Below are 17,326 nucleotides of genomic sequence, written 5' to 3' on the forward strand. Positions count from 1 at the left end.
TCAGACCCCCCTTGTGCTCCTTTTGGCATTTCCAAATTCAAGCATATTGCTCAAATGGAAAGGCTCCAGAGGTTCCTAAATAAGAAAATTAAAGATCATATATCCTTTAACTATGCCAACAGTTTGACATAACTCTCCTTATGCTTGGTAGCTTACTAGCTTCTCTGAGGTGAACTGTTTCACTTTTCAAGCAATGAAAGGCCCAGTCCTATTGTCAGCCCCTTTTTCATTGCAAAAGTATTGGTTTAGTCATTTGGGGATGGGCTCCTAATTCAATGTATTCACAGCCATAATTACTGGATAGGAAGACACAATTATAAACAAAGGTTATCGGGTACTGCCCTGGTCACTATGGGAGGAGACCACTATTAATTGCTTGAAAAGGGTGGAGAGAACTTTAAGGGTATCTGGTTAGTGTGCATGGGTAGGAATCTTATGTTCCTCATGACTGCTTGCCTAATACTGTTTCTATGTTCCTAAGGTATTCTATTTAGAACTCTGGTAAAGGTTACTGCTATTTTATAATAAAACACATGTAATATGCGTAGAGTAGCATTCTAGTAGTCAAGATTACAGGAAAAAAGTACATTTGCTCATAAACCGTAAAGTATTACAGGAAACATATGTCAGCTATTCTTATTTGTTATGTACAGTAACCATGAAGACCACCTGAAGAGTAATTAAACAAACAGAACTAATTTCTAAAAGGTTGTGTCTAGATTGGAAAATATTTAGGTTGATAAGTGATCATACACATCTGTGCTTTGAGATGAATTCTGAGGTGCAGGTGAAGAAACTGCTCTATGTATAAAAATACCAGAACTTGGAGTTCTCAGAAAAACATCTAAGAGCAACGAATTAGAAAACATTTGTAGTAAAAACGTTAATACCTGTTCTGCTTTCAGAGTCAGCTCAATGAATATCTGCTGCAGCTTTTCATTCACAAAATTGATACAGAACTGCTCAAAGCCATTTTTCTGCAACACATTGGAAAAGAAAAGATTTACTAACACAATAAACTGCAATCAGCTTCTCATAACAATAACGCAGCGTGATCATTTCAATAGATAAGAAAAAATAACTTGAAACACAATGGCAGGAACAATGAAATTCTGTTTTCCAAAAAACATTCAGAGTAGGAATATCATGAGACTGTTGCCTTACACTCCAAAACGTATTGTCTAAACAAGTAATTTCATTATAAACACATAACAATTGCAGCTCATCCCCATACAACAGGAAACTGCTAACTCCAACTACAGCATACCTGTCGTGCAGACTCACTTCCTGTAATGTAAACATCAGCGGAATGCTCCCCTAATATATCACTGACCTTCTCAAAGTGTTCATCTACTTCTTATCCCAAACACATATCTCTCTGGCCATCACATAATCCCCCTGCATATTGTCTGCTGTATGTTGTTACTAACTTATAGGTTGATAGGCGATTACTAGACTAACATTCCTAGGGGCTCCTTTTTAAGCCTAGCCATATTTTCCAAATGTATCTGATATATTTTCATACCCCAAGGTTATTTTATGGGGTATGTGTAGATTTGGGCATGAGAGCCAAGCATTTACAGGCTACCTCTGTCTAATAGGGACGTAGGTGCCAGACCAGGGGTAAACCCATTGCTGACAGAACTTCAGCTCTGTCTCGTCTCACATTAATCTTCTCTCTAGCCTTATCTATGGATCTCCTTTTCATTACACAGTAATATATAACTCACTCTGTGCATTCCTTCAGAACTGTTATCAGCCCACCCTGGGCACACAATCAATAGCCCCTCACTACAAGCATCTATCTCCAGTTATGTGTTTATATAAAACTTCCTGTAAAGCATTACAGTGGATATAATAAGTGTACACACCCCTGTTAAAGTGCCAGGTTTTTGTGATATAAAAAACGAGACCACAATAAATCATTTCAAAACATTTCCCATCTTTAATGTGACCTATAACCTGTAGAATTCAATTGAAAAATAAACAAATCTGTTAAGGGACAAAATATAAAAAATAAAAAACGTACAATAAGCTGGTTGCATAAGTGTGCACACCCTTAAAGTAATACTTTGTTGAAGCACCATTTGATTTAATTAAAACATTCAGTCTTCTTGGGTAGGAGTCTATCAGCATGGCGCATCTTGACTTGACAATATTTGCCTACTCTTCCTTGCAAAAGCGTTCCAAATCTGTCAGATTGCGAGGGCACCTCTTGTGCACAGATTTGTTTGCTTTTCAATTGAATTGTATAGGTTATAGGTCACATTAAAGGTGGGAAAAGTTTTGAAATGATATATTGTGGTCTCATTTTTTTATATCACAAAAACCTGTCAATTTAACAGGCATGTGTAAACTTTTTATATCCACTGTATGTACTGCACAGTACAACCACCAAAACTGTTTTTGTATTAATTTTGTATAAAAGATTCGCTTTAATGTATGTGTACTAAAGTGCTACCTCCAAAAACACTTTTATAAAACATTCACTTTAATGATGTGGATTGCACAATGCAATTATTTCATTGCTGAACTCTTGATATGTTGCTGTTGCAATATTATAAATGCTTTAGCTTAAAAATGTTTTACCTATTGTCACAATCACTTTGTATATGTAACTATGGAGCTTTTCTCCTTGGCTTCTGCTGAAAACGGGTTTTAATTCCTAGTCAGACTTTCCTGGTAAACGCGTGTACATAAAAAAAAATATAAAAATGTAAAACAGTATGCAGAGCTTTGCACAGTTTGGAATTCTCAGGTCAGTACTCTTACCAAAAACTATTTTGACTACAAAGTGAATTACAGAAAAGAACTACAGTTAGGGGGGGTGTCAAGAATGCAAAAATAGTGTATTATATTGTTGTAAATCTACACTGCTGAACACATGCTCTGTGTGTTTTTCACTTTCAGCATGACAAACTGTAACATATTTTATTTTTCTTCAAGATAAATTTAAATGCAACATTGTTCCATCATATACAACATATCAATATTCTACCTTTACTCCTTCTGTTATAATTGTCAGTGAAATACTCCTAGTATGAAACGTGCATAAAACTAAAAAAAAAAAAAAAACATTAATAGCATGTTAAATGCTTATTAAATTGTGATAATATTTTTCAGATGCAGTTCCCTTCCCTTGACCTAGTACTACTGATTGTTGTCCTCACTACTCTCCTTCCCTTCCCCCATGTTCCACTTAGGACCACTGCATGTTCTCCCACTTTCAAACATCTACTGATTTAAGAATACTGCATGTTCTCCCACTTTCAAACATCTACTGATTTAAGATCACTGCATGTTCCTCCACTATCAAACATCTACTGATTTAAGAACACTGCATGTTCCTCCACTATCAAACATCTACTGATTTAAGAACACTGCATGTTCCTCCACTTTCATCAAGCACCAAAGGCAAATGGATCTAACGAGATACAAATATACTGATTTAAGATCACTGCATGTTCTCTCACTTTCAAACATCTACTGATTTAAGAACACTGCATGTTCTCCCACTTTCAAACATCTACTGATTTAAGAACACTGCATGTTCTCCCACTTTCAAACATCTACTGATTTAAGAACACTGCATGTTCTCCCACTTTCAAACATCTACTGATTTAAGAACACTGCATGTTCTCCCACTTTCAAACATCTACTGATTTAAGAACACTGCGTGTTCCTCCACTTTCATCAAGCACCAAAGGCAAATGGATCTAACGAGATACAAATATCTTACAGAGTCCCTTTTGAGAGAAACACGATCAGTTGAGCCAGTTTAAATGCATGAACACCTGACAATGACTTTAATAGCTACCCTGAGGTGTTCTGACACACTGAGGTTAGTTACATTAAGTTAATGGGTGCATGGAGCTGTTCCTGCAGTGGATTGTGGGGAAGTCCCTCCCACCCACAGAAGAATCTTCTTATTGGGTGTCCATTCAAGTGGGATCACCCCCCCCTTTTTGATTCAGTAAACCTATTCAGCCAGATGAACCATATTCTATGCAACAACAAAGACTAGTAATGGTAGTGTCTCTCGGGTGGGAAGGCACACTTTCTTGCGTATCACCCCCCCCCACACACACACACACACAATGAGATTGCCTGTATCATGATGCAATCTCCTGATCTCCAAAACAGCTCTGAAGAGATGGTCATTTTTTTCCCCTCCTTGGCTATATCATGTCTAGAGTGATACAGCTACATTCTTGAACCACATTTGTGAATACAAGAAGCAATAAAACTGTATGTGGTTACAACAGTCTTAACTCTACACTCAGGAGGACACTGGAATATAGAGTTCACGCAATAGCATTTATTGTATCAGCATAGGCTTTACTGTACTGGGAAGCTCACCTCTCTATTCCAGTCTTTCCCGTCAGTGGACGAGCACAACAATGCCCCTTTTTATTTTGACATTCAGGACAACATAAATCAAGGCAAGAAAAGTACAGTTTTGTACCTACCATAAATGTAGATGTTCGAGTGCTCATACAGCTGCAGTCATAACAGATGGGTTATCCTGCCATCAGGCGGGTCCTCGGTCGGCCGAATTCCAAAGTCTAGGTCCGGCATTGGTTGTCGTCGCTTCCTCCCTGACGTCAGCGCGGCAGGGGTATAAAAGAGGCAGCTGACGCCATTTTCTTCAGTTTTTCTTGCCCCAGATGTCAGGTGCCCCCAGAAGGAAGGCAAACATAATGTTATGCAAAAATGCAATGTTGATAAATCAAAAACAGTAGTTGCAAGCAAATACACTATAAAAGAGTACCCCAAAAGGTTATATGAAAAGGGTTTGTCATAAGGCCTGTCCTAAGAGGGGTTGGAGGGAGGGAAACCTGGACTGCAGCTGTATGAGCACTTGAACATCTACATTTATGGTAGGTACAAAACTGTACTATGTTCATCATGCATACAGCTGCAGTCATAACAGATGGGTAGAATCCAAAAGCTAAGTAAGGGTGGTAGGCACTAAGTGGAACTAGGAGGGGCTAGGATGCCCTGCAGGACTGCTGTGGCAAAGCCCGCTCTAGATTTGGAGTATAGTGGGAGGTGATAGTGCTTGGAGAAAGTGTGCACTGAACTCCAGGTGGCTGCTTCCAAAATATCCTTGGTAGGGACCCCCCTGAGGAAGGCTGCAGAGGTAGCTGTGGCTCTGGTGGAGTGGGATCTGATGCATGCAGGCACAGTTTTTCCATGAAATGAGTAACAAAAGCGTATGCAGTGGGCTATCCATTTTGAAATTGTTTGTTTGGAAATAGCCTTTCCTTGAGCACCTGCAGCATAGGACACAAAGAGTTGCTCAGATTTCCTGAATGGCTTTGTCCTGTCCAAATAATAACGAAGTTGTCTGTGAATGTCCAAGGAATGTTCTGTGGATTAGGATAAAAGGTAGGTAAGTGGATAGTCTGATTCAAAGCTACACTGGATACTACCTTTGGCATAAAGGTAGGGTTGGTTCATAAGGAAACTCTGTCCTGATGGAAAATGATGAATGGTTGCACAGCCATGAGGGCCTGTAGCTCCAAAACCCTGCGAGCTGAGGTGATAGCCAGAAGAAAGGCTGCTTTCCATGACAAGTACTGTAACTCTGATGAAGAAGCTGGCTCAAAGGGAGGAAGGGTCAGCTTTTTCAATATGAAGTTGAGGTCCCAAGCAGGGAGTGGTAGTTTCCTTGGGGGTTTTATATTCTTTGCCCCTCTGAGGAACTGCCTTAAGAGAGGATGAGAGAATAAAGGAGGATCTGTGTTGTATTGTGCAGAAATAGCTGAAGCGTGGATCTTGATGGAGGAGAAGGAAAGTCCATTGTTTAACATCTCAGCTAGGTACTGTAAAATTTGAGGTATATTTATTACCCAAGGATTATGTCCCTTCTTTTGATTCCAGGCACAAAATCGTTTCCATTTGGCGGAGTAGGCCTTTCTAGTAGAAGGTCTTCTGGCCTCCAAGATGACATCCTGCACCTCCTTGGAGAGGAGAAACTGTTGTGAAATCAAGGAATTCTCCATGCAGCTAGATTTAGAGTTTTGAGATGGCTGTGAAGAGTTTTGTAGTTGTGCTGGGACAACAGAAGAGGGACTAGAAGTAGGATGCATGGTGGGGAATGTGTCAGGCTCCTCTGGAGCGGATACCAGTGTTGCCTTGGCCAGTCTGGAGCAATGAGAATTATTTTTGGCCTTTCTGCTCTGGCTTTTAATAGAACTTTGGGCAGCAGAGGAAGAGGCGGGAAGGCATAGACTGTCAGTGTTGCCCAATTGAAGGAAAGTGCGTCCACTTTCCAGGCCTGTGGATGATAGGTCCTTGAACAAAATTTTTTCAACTGGCAAATTCTGTGTGTAGCAAAGAGATCTATGTCTGGCTGTCCCCATGCCTGAGTTATCTTTGCGAAAATTTGAGGATGCAACTTCCATTTGTGTGGATCTGTCATATTTCTGCTTAGGTTGTCTGCCAGTGTGTTTTCCTTCCCTGGCAGGAATTGTCTCTGTAGTTGAATTTTCAATTCCAGTGCTGTGTTCCATAGGGTCATGGCTTGCCTGCACAGGGGGTATGAATGAGTTCCTCCCTGTTTGTTTATGTACCACATCACTGTGGTGTTGTCTGTCCTTATCAATAGCTGGCCTGGATGCAGTAGGTCTTTGAAGGTCATAATAGCCTTTTGCACGGCTAGCATTTCCTTTTGGTTGATGTGAAGGATCTCCTCTTTTCGTGCCCATTTTCCCTGAATGCACTGATTTGTCATGTGTGTTCCGCAGGCGTAGTCTGAGGTGTCTGTTGTGATGATTTGAGTTGCTTGAGGTACACAGAAAGGAAGACCTGTGTTTCTTTGGCAAGCTTGAGCCCACCACATAAATTCCTTTTGAAGGCGTGGAATGAGTGGTATAATTGCTTCCAAGCTGTGGCTGTGTTGAGACCATAAGTTTTTTAGGTACCATTGAAGTTTCCTCATATGCAGCTTTGCACATGGGATATGTAGGATGCAAGATGCCATGAATCCCAGAGCCTGCAGGACTTTCCTTGCAGTTAGCCTGGTGTAAGTTGCCATTTTTCTGAAGAATTGAGACAGTTGCCCTTGCTTGTCTGGCGTGAGGTAGGCCATCTGGGTGGTTGTATCCAAGTTGGCACCCAGGAAAATTATTTGTTGAGAGGGTATTAGTTTTGATTTCTTTTTGTTGACTGTGTATCCCAGGAAGTTCAACAGTTTTATTACAAACGCCAGGTGCTGCAGTAGTATGTCCTTGCTGTCCGCTTGGATCAGGCAGTCGTCCAGGTATGGGTAGATTTGTATCCCTTGTAGTGTGCAGAAGGCGATTACTGATGCCAGGCATTTTGTAAATACTCTGGGCGCAGTAGATAAGCCAAAGGGCAATGCAGAGAATTGGTAATGGGTTGAACCTGCAAGAAATCTGAGGTATCTTCTGCAATCTTGTCTGATAGGGACATGCAGGTATGCCTCCTTGAGGTCCAATGTTACCAGCCAAGACTCCTTGCCCAGCATTGGAAGAAGCTGCTGTAATGTGAGCATCTTGAATTTTGGCACCTGTAGATATGTGTTTAGGATGGATAGGTCTAAGATAGGTCTCCAATCTTTGTCCTTCCTTGGTACCAGGAATAGTCTGGAATAAAACCCTTGACCTTGTTCTTTTGCAGGTACCTCTTGAATTGCCTTCATGTCCATGAGAGCTGAAATTTGTTTTTGTGCTTCTGCCCTTTGATTTAGTGGCAGGTTTGGCATGCCTCTCATTTTTGGAAGGGTGTGAAAGTGGAACCTGTAGCCTCTGTCTATAATGTCCAGAATCCATTTGTCTTTTGTAACAATATGCCAATTTTTTGAGAATAATGTCAGTTTTCCACCCAAAGGTGCTGCCATTAAAGCTTTGCTTGGCAAGTGTAGGGGGAAGTCATTGTGTCTGCTTTCTAAAAGACTGCGATCTATCTTCTCCACCTCTTGGGGTTGGTGCTTGCCACTGTCTGGCTCTGAAAGATCCTTGAGGTTGCCCTCTACCCCTTGGACACCTGTATCTGCCCCTTTGAGGTCTGTCCATGGCTGGAAAGGACCAATTTTTTGAAGGCCAGATTCTGCTGAAACGTGGAGGCTGTACCTGCAGGAAATCTTTCACTGTTTGCATTGATTTCGCTTTTTCCTCCATTTTCTTTAGCACCTCCTCTGCTTTAACACCAAACAATACATCTTTTTGAAGAGGTGCATCTAATAATTTAGCTTGGACATGATCTGCTAAGGTTTGCTCTTTGAGACAAGCATGCCTACGTATAACAGACCCCGTAACAGCAGCTCTACACGAGGCCTCTAAAGCATTAAAACCACACTGCAAGGTATGTTTACTCACTTGCTCTGCACCATGCAACAAATCCTGCAACTCTTTTAAATCTGGTTGTTCTGGTTGTGTCATTTTGCTTTTCAGCTGAGATATCAAAAACTGTTGATACTTTAACATATGGAACTGACAGTTTAATGCCCTCATTTTTAAAGTGGCCGAGGTGTACACCTTTTTCCCCCACCTTTCTAAAGATCTGGAATCTCTCTCTGAAGGTAATGGGTTTTTAGCAGTAGAGGCCTTAATTTCCTTGGGACCCTGTGAAATAGTTTCTGGGTCAGCAGTATGGCTTTTATATAGGAACTGGTGAGAATCAGGAACCCGGTAATACCTGTCTGGTTTAACAGGAGCTGGAGGCAAAGAATCAGGATTAAGGCTGGCTTCTTTGTACACATCATCCAATATATCTAAAACAGGCGGGATAGCCAGAGGCCTATGCTGGGGGAGCAGAAGAAATTCCCTGAGCCTTTTCTTGGAATCTGAGTAATCTTGGCCTTCCGAGTGAAAGTGTTCCCTCAATGTATGCAGGGTTTCCCCAAAAGAGAAGTCCTCAGGAGGGGAGACCGAGGGAATAGACTCCGAAGCACCAGAGTCTTCGAATGGAGAATAGGCACAATCCTGGTCTTCAGATAGTTCTGAGGTAATAGAAGCTTGATCTGAGGAAGGGTAGTCTTCCTCTATTCTGGGCCTTTTGTCAGAGGGGGGTTGAGAACCCCTGATAAGAGTAATCAAATCCTCAGCCATTTTAAGCATCTGTTTTTTAGGCATGGTGCCTTGACAGGGTGTCTGAGGAACCTGTTTTTTGGTTTTCATGGCTGTTTTAGATTTAGTGAAGGCTTTAATAGAGAAGGAGGAAGGCCTGAAGACCCCTTGAGAAATCGCAGGCCTGTCTAAATTCTGAGTTTCCCCGCCAGGAGTGGCATTGGTATCTGTAGTAGGAATGGGGGCCGAGGAGCCTGCAACCTCGGGTACTGAAGACACCAGTAATGCATTGTCATCGGTACTCAGGGGCTGCGTAGGCACCTCGCTGAGTACCGGAGAACCGGTAGTTGGCCTTAGTGTGGTATCAGTAGGTGGTGCGGACCTCATAGGCCGGTCCTTATCTTTGCGTTTTTTGCTCAAAACTGGAGTCGGAGTATCCGACGACATAATATAATTAAATTTTTTGCCAAAAAAGTGAAGGGCGAACTCCGCCTGACACTTAATAGTGCGTTTGTTGAATCTAGCACAAAAACGGCAGGCCGAGATGTCGTGGTCTGGGCCTAAGCAAGGTATACAGTAAGAGTGGAAATCCTTATGTGGTATTTGCTTCCCACATGAAATGCAATTATTAACTTTGTCTGACATCGGTCTAAGGCAAGAAAAGTTTCCCCAACGGGGTACTTAGCTTTCAAGAAGACTTTGGCTGAAATACTTTCGTAAATCTCAGGAGCTGGCCGACCGGCACTTGCGAACTGCTTCTGCTTCGGGCACCGCGCGACAAGAAAGATTGAAGAAAATGGCGTCGGCTGCCTCTTTTATACCCCTGCCATGCTGACGTCAGGGAGGAAGTGACGACAACCGACGCCGGACCTAGACTTTGGAATTTGGCCGACCGAGGACCCGCCTGACGGCAGGATAATCCATCTGTTCTGACTGCAGCTGTATGCATGATGAACATCTGTAGCACATTGATATATAGTAATATGTTCCTGCTAAATTCATAGCCATTTGGTTCTATTTTTTATTTTTGCAACAAAACAACAGCATTCTTTCAAATAATTTTTTAAATGCTTTAAAGTAAACTACTGTCAAAATATTCTGTTTTCAACAACCTTCAGACTTGAAAAGGCCAAAGAAATACAATAATTTTCTAAAACATATTACTGTGAAAATTAGTTTGGTTCTTTATTACATGAAGATTATAGTTTGCAGACTATACTTTCTGCTTGGAAGTTCTTGCTGCCAAGTTGTATGTGTCAAATGTCCACACTACAAAGTTATACTCATCTTCATTCAAAAGAATATAACTTCCATGCAAGAAGGCTCTGCTGATGCTGTAACAGTACTAGGTCGTTAAAGGGTTGTTTACAAGTTATTGTCCTCATCTAAATGAGCATTTCTCCCCGGGCCTCTGCTGAAAACAGGCTCTGTGGAACCTAGTCGGACTTTCCCGGTCAACAAATGATAAATAAAATAAAATAAAAAAAAAATAAAAATAGTTCAGAAAAACAATGCTTGACTAAATAGACATTAATTGTCAAATATATCTTAGAACTACAAAACGTAGCAGTGTATGAGCTTATGACCTGAAAACAGGACCGTTTATGAGCTGGTACAAAACTGTACTTGAATAAACAGATTGACTAACCAAACTGAATAAATGTGGTTTATTACCTAAAAAACTGGATTACTCTGCATATTATAGTGCAGTCATACCTCCCCCAGGTAAAATCTAAGTTCTAATATGAAAAAGGAAGATTGTGAATAACACAGTGCAAATTTAGGAGATAGTATTAATATATATGAGGCATATGTACAGCACCAACCAATAACAGTGTGGCAATAAAAAACAAACCTGAATTAAACAGAAGATAATTACACCCATATAAGGAGTGCACACTATTGTGCACACACAACCACTGCAGTTAGGACCAATAATTAAATATGCATTGTATGCATAACGATAAAGTTAATCTGATGTTTTATTCAAATGAGGAAATATATTTGATAGGTCAGAGAAAATTGTAAAAAACCCATGAAATGTGCAATATTAAACCAGTAAACTGCATTCAAGTATGGCATACTGTAGCACTGTATAGATTAAAAAATTATTTGGATTATTAAACGTTTCCTCTTCCCTGGTGTGCGCATATTATGCATTTTAGTATTGCACTTTTCTATCAACATTAAGACTATTTATATGACCAATCAGTTATAGATAACATTTCTTAAGAGATACTATTTAAGATTTTTATGTTAATTTTATAGATGGATTACATACATGAAATGAAAGTAAGATATATAGAGAGTTTTTTCCTGTATAGCAGTTGTATGTAGTTACAGCTATTTTCATTTTGGTGTTATTATGCTAGTTTTATCTTAAATTCATAAGTTAGGTAAAGTATTCAAGCTTTACAGCTTTCAAGGAACACTATTCTCAGTAACTGGTGGATCAAACACCACAGTTCCAGCCCAGTCATCCAAAGACTTCTTATATTTTACTAGACTATTTGCATCTTTGATGTATCCAGGCAATTTATTACGTAACTGTGGCAGCCTGTGTGTTAAATAACATATTCTATTATTTTTATTACATAACTCTAAACATAACTTTAAACTATGATGTTTATATGCCTATGAATTATTACATACTTCCAAATCCAATAAAGACTAAAGAAAAGAGTCATTAACACTGCATAGGCAAATATAAGCTGACCTCTGATACATCTATAATGGAGGGTATAAAGACCCGCTGAAACACATCCATCCTTACAGCATAACTACTTAATATCAGGTATTCTTTTTGTAATTTTTTTTGTACTGATTCTATACAATTAAGCTGTCAATCATTAAAAGGTCAGAACAATATATTGTTTTCCAAAACTGATCTGATATATACTTTAAATAAAGTTGCCAAGATAATAACCTCTTCTCTCAAAGCTTTTGAGAATCAAACCCATCTGTCTCAAGGGCTAATTACAAATGGCTCTTACATGCTTTTCAAATCCAAAACAGGAATGAATAAGTATATTAAGATCCTTATATTCACTTACTTCAACTAAATCAAATGTAGACAATGTAACAGATCTCATTAATTTTTACACATTTTTCTCACTAAATGAGAGACAAACTCTACTATTCCAATTACCTAAGTATAGTAAACACTTACTAATATTAGTGAAATCATCTTCATTATTAGCATAACAATTTTACAATCATTGGTGTACTTAACCAACAATGATCATCACATGGAATAGAGGCAAAAATGATAACTTAACATTAAAGGCCAGAGCACAGATCCCTGAGGAACAACTGATCTCACCAGTGCCAGATCTAATTTTTTTCCTTGAATAACTACTCTTTGGGTTCTGCCGCTGAACCAGTGATTAATCCATCTAGATAAATACTAATTAACCCTGCATTGTTCTAAGGCCAAGTCAATAATGGGGAATGACAGTAAGTCAAAAGCTTTGGTTAAATCCAAATAGATTACAGCTATGTTAATTCCATAGCCATAGACATGCAATTATAAAAGATTGATAAATCAGCGAGTCTAGAATGCCCTTTCAAAAAATACATGTCAAAAAATATTAAGGAATGCAAGATTCTTTTCTTTATGCATGATTTCACTAATACATCTCTAAAAGAATTTACATAATACTGGCATTAGACTTAATGGACAATAATTTTGTGCTGTCATTTTATCTCCAGATTTAAAAATATAGGTAATAATTCCTTTCAAGAGCTTGGTACATATCCATTCTAGATCATAGAATTAAATGTCCTAGTTAATATACTGACTAAATAATTTTTGGCCATCTGCAAAAAAATACAATTAATAGGATCGGTTCGATTCCTGAAGGAATTGATATATTTAAACATTTTTTTGGTGTTTGTGTGATCTTTTGCCAACAAATTTTCATATTTTATTTTTTCTTATACTTGTTGATTGTTCCTTACTTCTCCACCATAACTTGTTTTTTACACCTATTTGGAAATTTATGGTAAGCACAGGAAGCCCACTTTTTTCCTATTACAAAATCATTTCAGATTAAAAGTCGACCATACTAGAACTTGTTTATGGAATTTACCATTCTATAGCAAGCTGTCCCTGCTACACTTTTAGGCACTAGAGATTCAATATTATCATAAACCCTACTAACTCAGCCACCTCTACCCAATCAAAAGATGGCAAATTATTCTTTAACTGGAAATAATCGGTAAGACCATAATTATAATGCTTGCTCCATACTCTCAGTTTGCCCATAGCAACTACTTCAAATAAGACAAATGATCTGATAATCCTAAAGGTGGAGAAATCTGAATATTTTCAATTAAAACTAGATTATCTGCACTTAACAGATATAGGATATTGCTACATTCAGTTGGCTCCAAAATCAATTTTGTAATGTTATAGGTTCATAGGTTCATACTAGGCTATCTGCCCAAGGGCATTTATAAGCCTAGCCTATAGTTATTTGGCTTTCGCCACCCCTTTAGTTTGAATAAAACTATGCCTATTATTTTGCTGTGCCTCTGTCAAGCAGTGACACTGAAGTAATCCCTGGGGTATATCTGCAATCTCCCATCCATTGGTCAAGATTCCTCTTGAACAAGGCCAGCGAGGTGCTCTGCCTCACATGTAACTATACTTAAAATCTAAAATTCTCATTCACAATTAATTCCTCTTTCATTTACTTGCCAAGCAATGGTAGGAAAATTAAAGACAACTATCAGTACCAGGTTTCTATAATCTCAATTCATATTTAATCTAGGCAAATAATCAAATCCAAAGTGGGTATACGATAAAGTATCAATATTATAGGAGCATGCAAAGCATATTCCATGAGCTTGGACTATTACATACTCCAAATCAGCAATAGTCTTTACAAGTTTACAAGAAATTAAATTTCTAATTCATAAACTTATGCTTCCACCTCTATTGCCTGTTCATAAGCATTCAAATTTGTTATATTCTGGTATTTGTAAGTCAGGTGACTTTCATGTCTCATTAAAAGCAATAAAGTCATATTCCTCAACTCCTTCTTTGTTCCCAAGCTTTGGGCATAACAGAAACATTTTAAACATCTATTAAATTTTCTGTTGCACAAATGTACCCACTCATGTGAGGACGTAAAAAAATTTCAATATGATTCATAAACATGCCTGTCAGAACCTTAGATCTATAGTAGTTAAGAGTAACTTCATCCCTTCAAAACCTTTTTAAATCACAGGCATAGTTTCCTCAATTTTTATTAAATTAATACTGTAGACAAAGCACAGTTGTCTTAGCCAATTATTAAATTACTTTGCGTTCAACCACTGATAATCTGACCAGTGCAAGATAGGAAGGATTTCACATAATACAAACTCTAGATTTAAAGTTTTAAAATACTCATTTATATCAAGCATTGCATTTTATCTTATTTACTGCCACGGTGGTGCAGCGGTTAGCGTTGCTGCCTCACAGCAAGAGGTTCTCCAGTTCGATCCTCGGCTGGGGTGCCTTCTGTGCAGAGTCTGCATGTCCTCCCTGTAGTCGCGTGGGTTTCCTCCAGGTGCTCTGGTTTCCTCCCACATCCCAAAGACATGCTGTAGGTGGATTGGACACTCTAAATTGGCCCTAGGTGTGAGTGCGCGCATGTGTGTGCCTTCTGTGGAAGGTTGGGCGCCGGGCTGGCAACTTGACACCGTAAAACTCCACTGTCAATCATGAGTGGACAGGTGATCCACTGTGGCGACCCCTAACTGGGAAAAGCTGAAAGAAGAAGAAGAAGAAGATTGCATTTTATCTTATTTATTGGCATATACCTTAAATCATTAGTGCCTCCTTGCAAAATAAATTAATTACAGCTCGGTTTAACCTTAGTTAACCCTGGTAACAAAACTATCAATAAACTTCAACCCTGGTAAAGGGGAAACTGTAATGTACTCTTTAGTCAATAATGTTGTTAGAATAGTAATGTATTTCACTTGTGAGTCCTCGATTACTAGTAGTTCAAAATAATATATATGTCTACTGTTATCTGTTTCAGAAGTAAAACCAAACTCTTTACGATGTTTATTACTATTTTTATATTCACTAATTAACCCTCCTAAACCTCTTTGTTTAAGCTTTTTTCCTGTGAGATCTCTTTCCATCCTTCATTCTTCCCACTAATATTACTATAATCATCATCACAGCAAGGTTATATGAAATACTACCAGTTAAAGAAGAAAGATTTTCTTTCGAATTTACTGTTTTCAAAACAAAATCTTCCTTACTAGAATGAATCAAACATTGATGTTTACTGACATATTATATGTGTGTGATTTAATTCTTTCAAAGTAATGTGATTAGATAGTTAAAATATCTGCTAACAATACATAGAAAGGCACTGGTTACATTTATCTAAGGGTTCCATTAACATAAGACTTCTGACCTTTCTGAGATATAAAATGATAGCCTTCATGAGGAATCATGGGTATATAATATCATCTCAACAGAGCAAAGGCCTTTTTGACCAAAGTATAATCATAACTTTGCTGCGAAGCATCATATTTAAAGATTTTACAAAATGACAAGTGTATTAAAAAGAGGCAAGTTAAATGGACATGGGCAGAATCCAGTTCACAGAAAACATATATAATGGACTAAATATAAAGCACATTAAATGCCATCAGTTGTCTGAACACTTGAAGGACCATAGACTAATACCATATGGTTCTCAGATGTTAATGTTTACAAGATAAGCAGCTACATTTTTAATTATAAACTTGGACACTTTAATGGTGTCACTGACAAATCACAGAACACAGATATCAGGAAAAATAATATAAGAAATGTAAAAAATATGAAATGCTTAATATAAGCCCATATAAACCTCATGATAGCTTACTTGAAATATTTCAAAGCCATAAATGTCTAAGACACCAATGTTGTAATCTTCATGGTCCTTCTGAATTGCTTTGTTGATAGACTAAAATAAAAGAAACCATAATAAATTAACCTGTCACATAACAACCAAACAAATTTGTTGATCTGAAAATAAGAAAACACAAATTAAAATTCATATTACATCCAGTCAAAAAAAATAGAAGTGAAGGTCTAACCACTCTTATCTTACATCTACCTATCTACCACAAGAGGAGTGGTTCCTGGCCCAGAAATTGTAGCTATTGGCCATTTGGGCAGTTTTTTTCCATCTCTTTCAACGTTCTGGTTTAAAAGCCGCACTTGTGCTTGTTTCCCACATTTTCTGTAACTAAACTAGTCCAGATACAGAGTTGCTGTATCCAGGACTGTTGGTAAGCTTCTGTGCCCTGCAAGCCTTTCTGTGTTGGAAGAAAGCCTTCTAGCTTATAAGTGGGAGTGGTAAGCACTAGGTAGTCTGTCTACCATGAGAGGAGAGGTTCTTGATCCTGAAATTGTAGTTTATTGACTATTTGGACAGTTTGTCTGTCTCTTTCAACTTTCTGGTTTAAAAGACCACATATGAGCTTGTTTCCTATCTTTCCTGTAACTAACCTACTGGGTAGCACTAGAAAGCCTTAAACTGATACAAGCCTTCTAGCTTAGAATGGAGACTTTGGAGTGATTAAGTATCAGTTTTCTGTACTTTCTTGCTGTACTTAACTGTTTTCTGCCTAAACGCAGATTTTCCAGCATTTATTGTGATTTAAAAGCTTGTTTTTTTCACATATTGTACTTATTTGACTGCCTGCACTTTTAAAATTTTTTTGTTTAAATAATTTGTTTAACTGTTGTAGGCTACACACTAAAGTGCGATAGCCTTTTCTGATTGTTTGTAGTTGTTTAAAGCTATTTTAAGTGTATTTTTTTACTGTTTTTGCCTTATCTTTAAAAAAAAATGTCCTTGTTTCCCACCTTTCTAATCTAGTATAGTCCAGTTTTCAGGCTAGTGCTGAATTCAGGGTTGTGATACTAGTTTCTGAGTTGCGCATAACTTACTTGGATAGAAGAAAGTTTCTCTTTTCACCTGTGAGAGAGGGGAGCTTTGAACAATCTATCTGTCCCTGGAGGAGTGGTTCCAGCCCAGAAGTTATTAGTTTATTGGCCATTTTGGGCTAATTTCTATCTCTTTCCTTTCCCTACTATAAAAACCGTATTTGCATGGTTTTGCACACTGGGCAGTGCTGGTTAGCTATGGTTAAATTATTCCCAGCTCCACTAAGTCTCCTCCTCAGTTTTTCCCTTGAAACTAGTCTCTCAACCTAAGCACTCAAAAAGCATCTTACAGCCCAGCACTTGCTCAGACCTAATAGCAAGCATTAATATACCCTGACACTGA

The 17,326-nt window shown here is 38.4% G+C and overlaps 1 protein-coding gene across 2 annotated transcripts in view; it reads right to left on the reverse strand.

Annotated features, from left to right (window-relative positions):
* The window catches only part of MYO1E (myosin IE), a 1,655,775-nt gene that overhangs the window by 772,629 nt on the left and 865,820 nt on the right, over positions 1-17,326 (reverse strand). For both annotated transcript variants that reach the window (XM_044078573.1, XM_044078572.1), the window contains exons 11-12: positions 15,914-15,994; positions 891-977 (exon numbers count right to left, since the gene is read on the reverse strand). In XM_044078573.1, coding sequence (XP_043934508.1) covers positions 891-977; positions 15,914-15,994 — 168 coding nt within the window. The remainder of the gene's footprint in view (positions 1-890; positions 978-15,913; positions 15,995-17,326) is intronic.

This window comes from Protopterus annectens, chromosome 7.part1 (genome assembly GCF_019279795.1).
Source record: "Protopterus annectens isolate FY-2018-M chromosome 7.part1, PAN1.0, whole genome shotgun sequence".
Classification (NCBI taxonomy): domain Eukaryota; kingdom Metazoa; phylum Chordata; order Ceratodontiformes; family Protopteridae; genus Protopterus; species Protopterus annectens.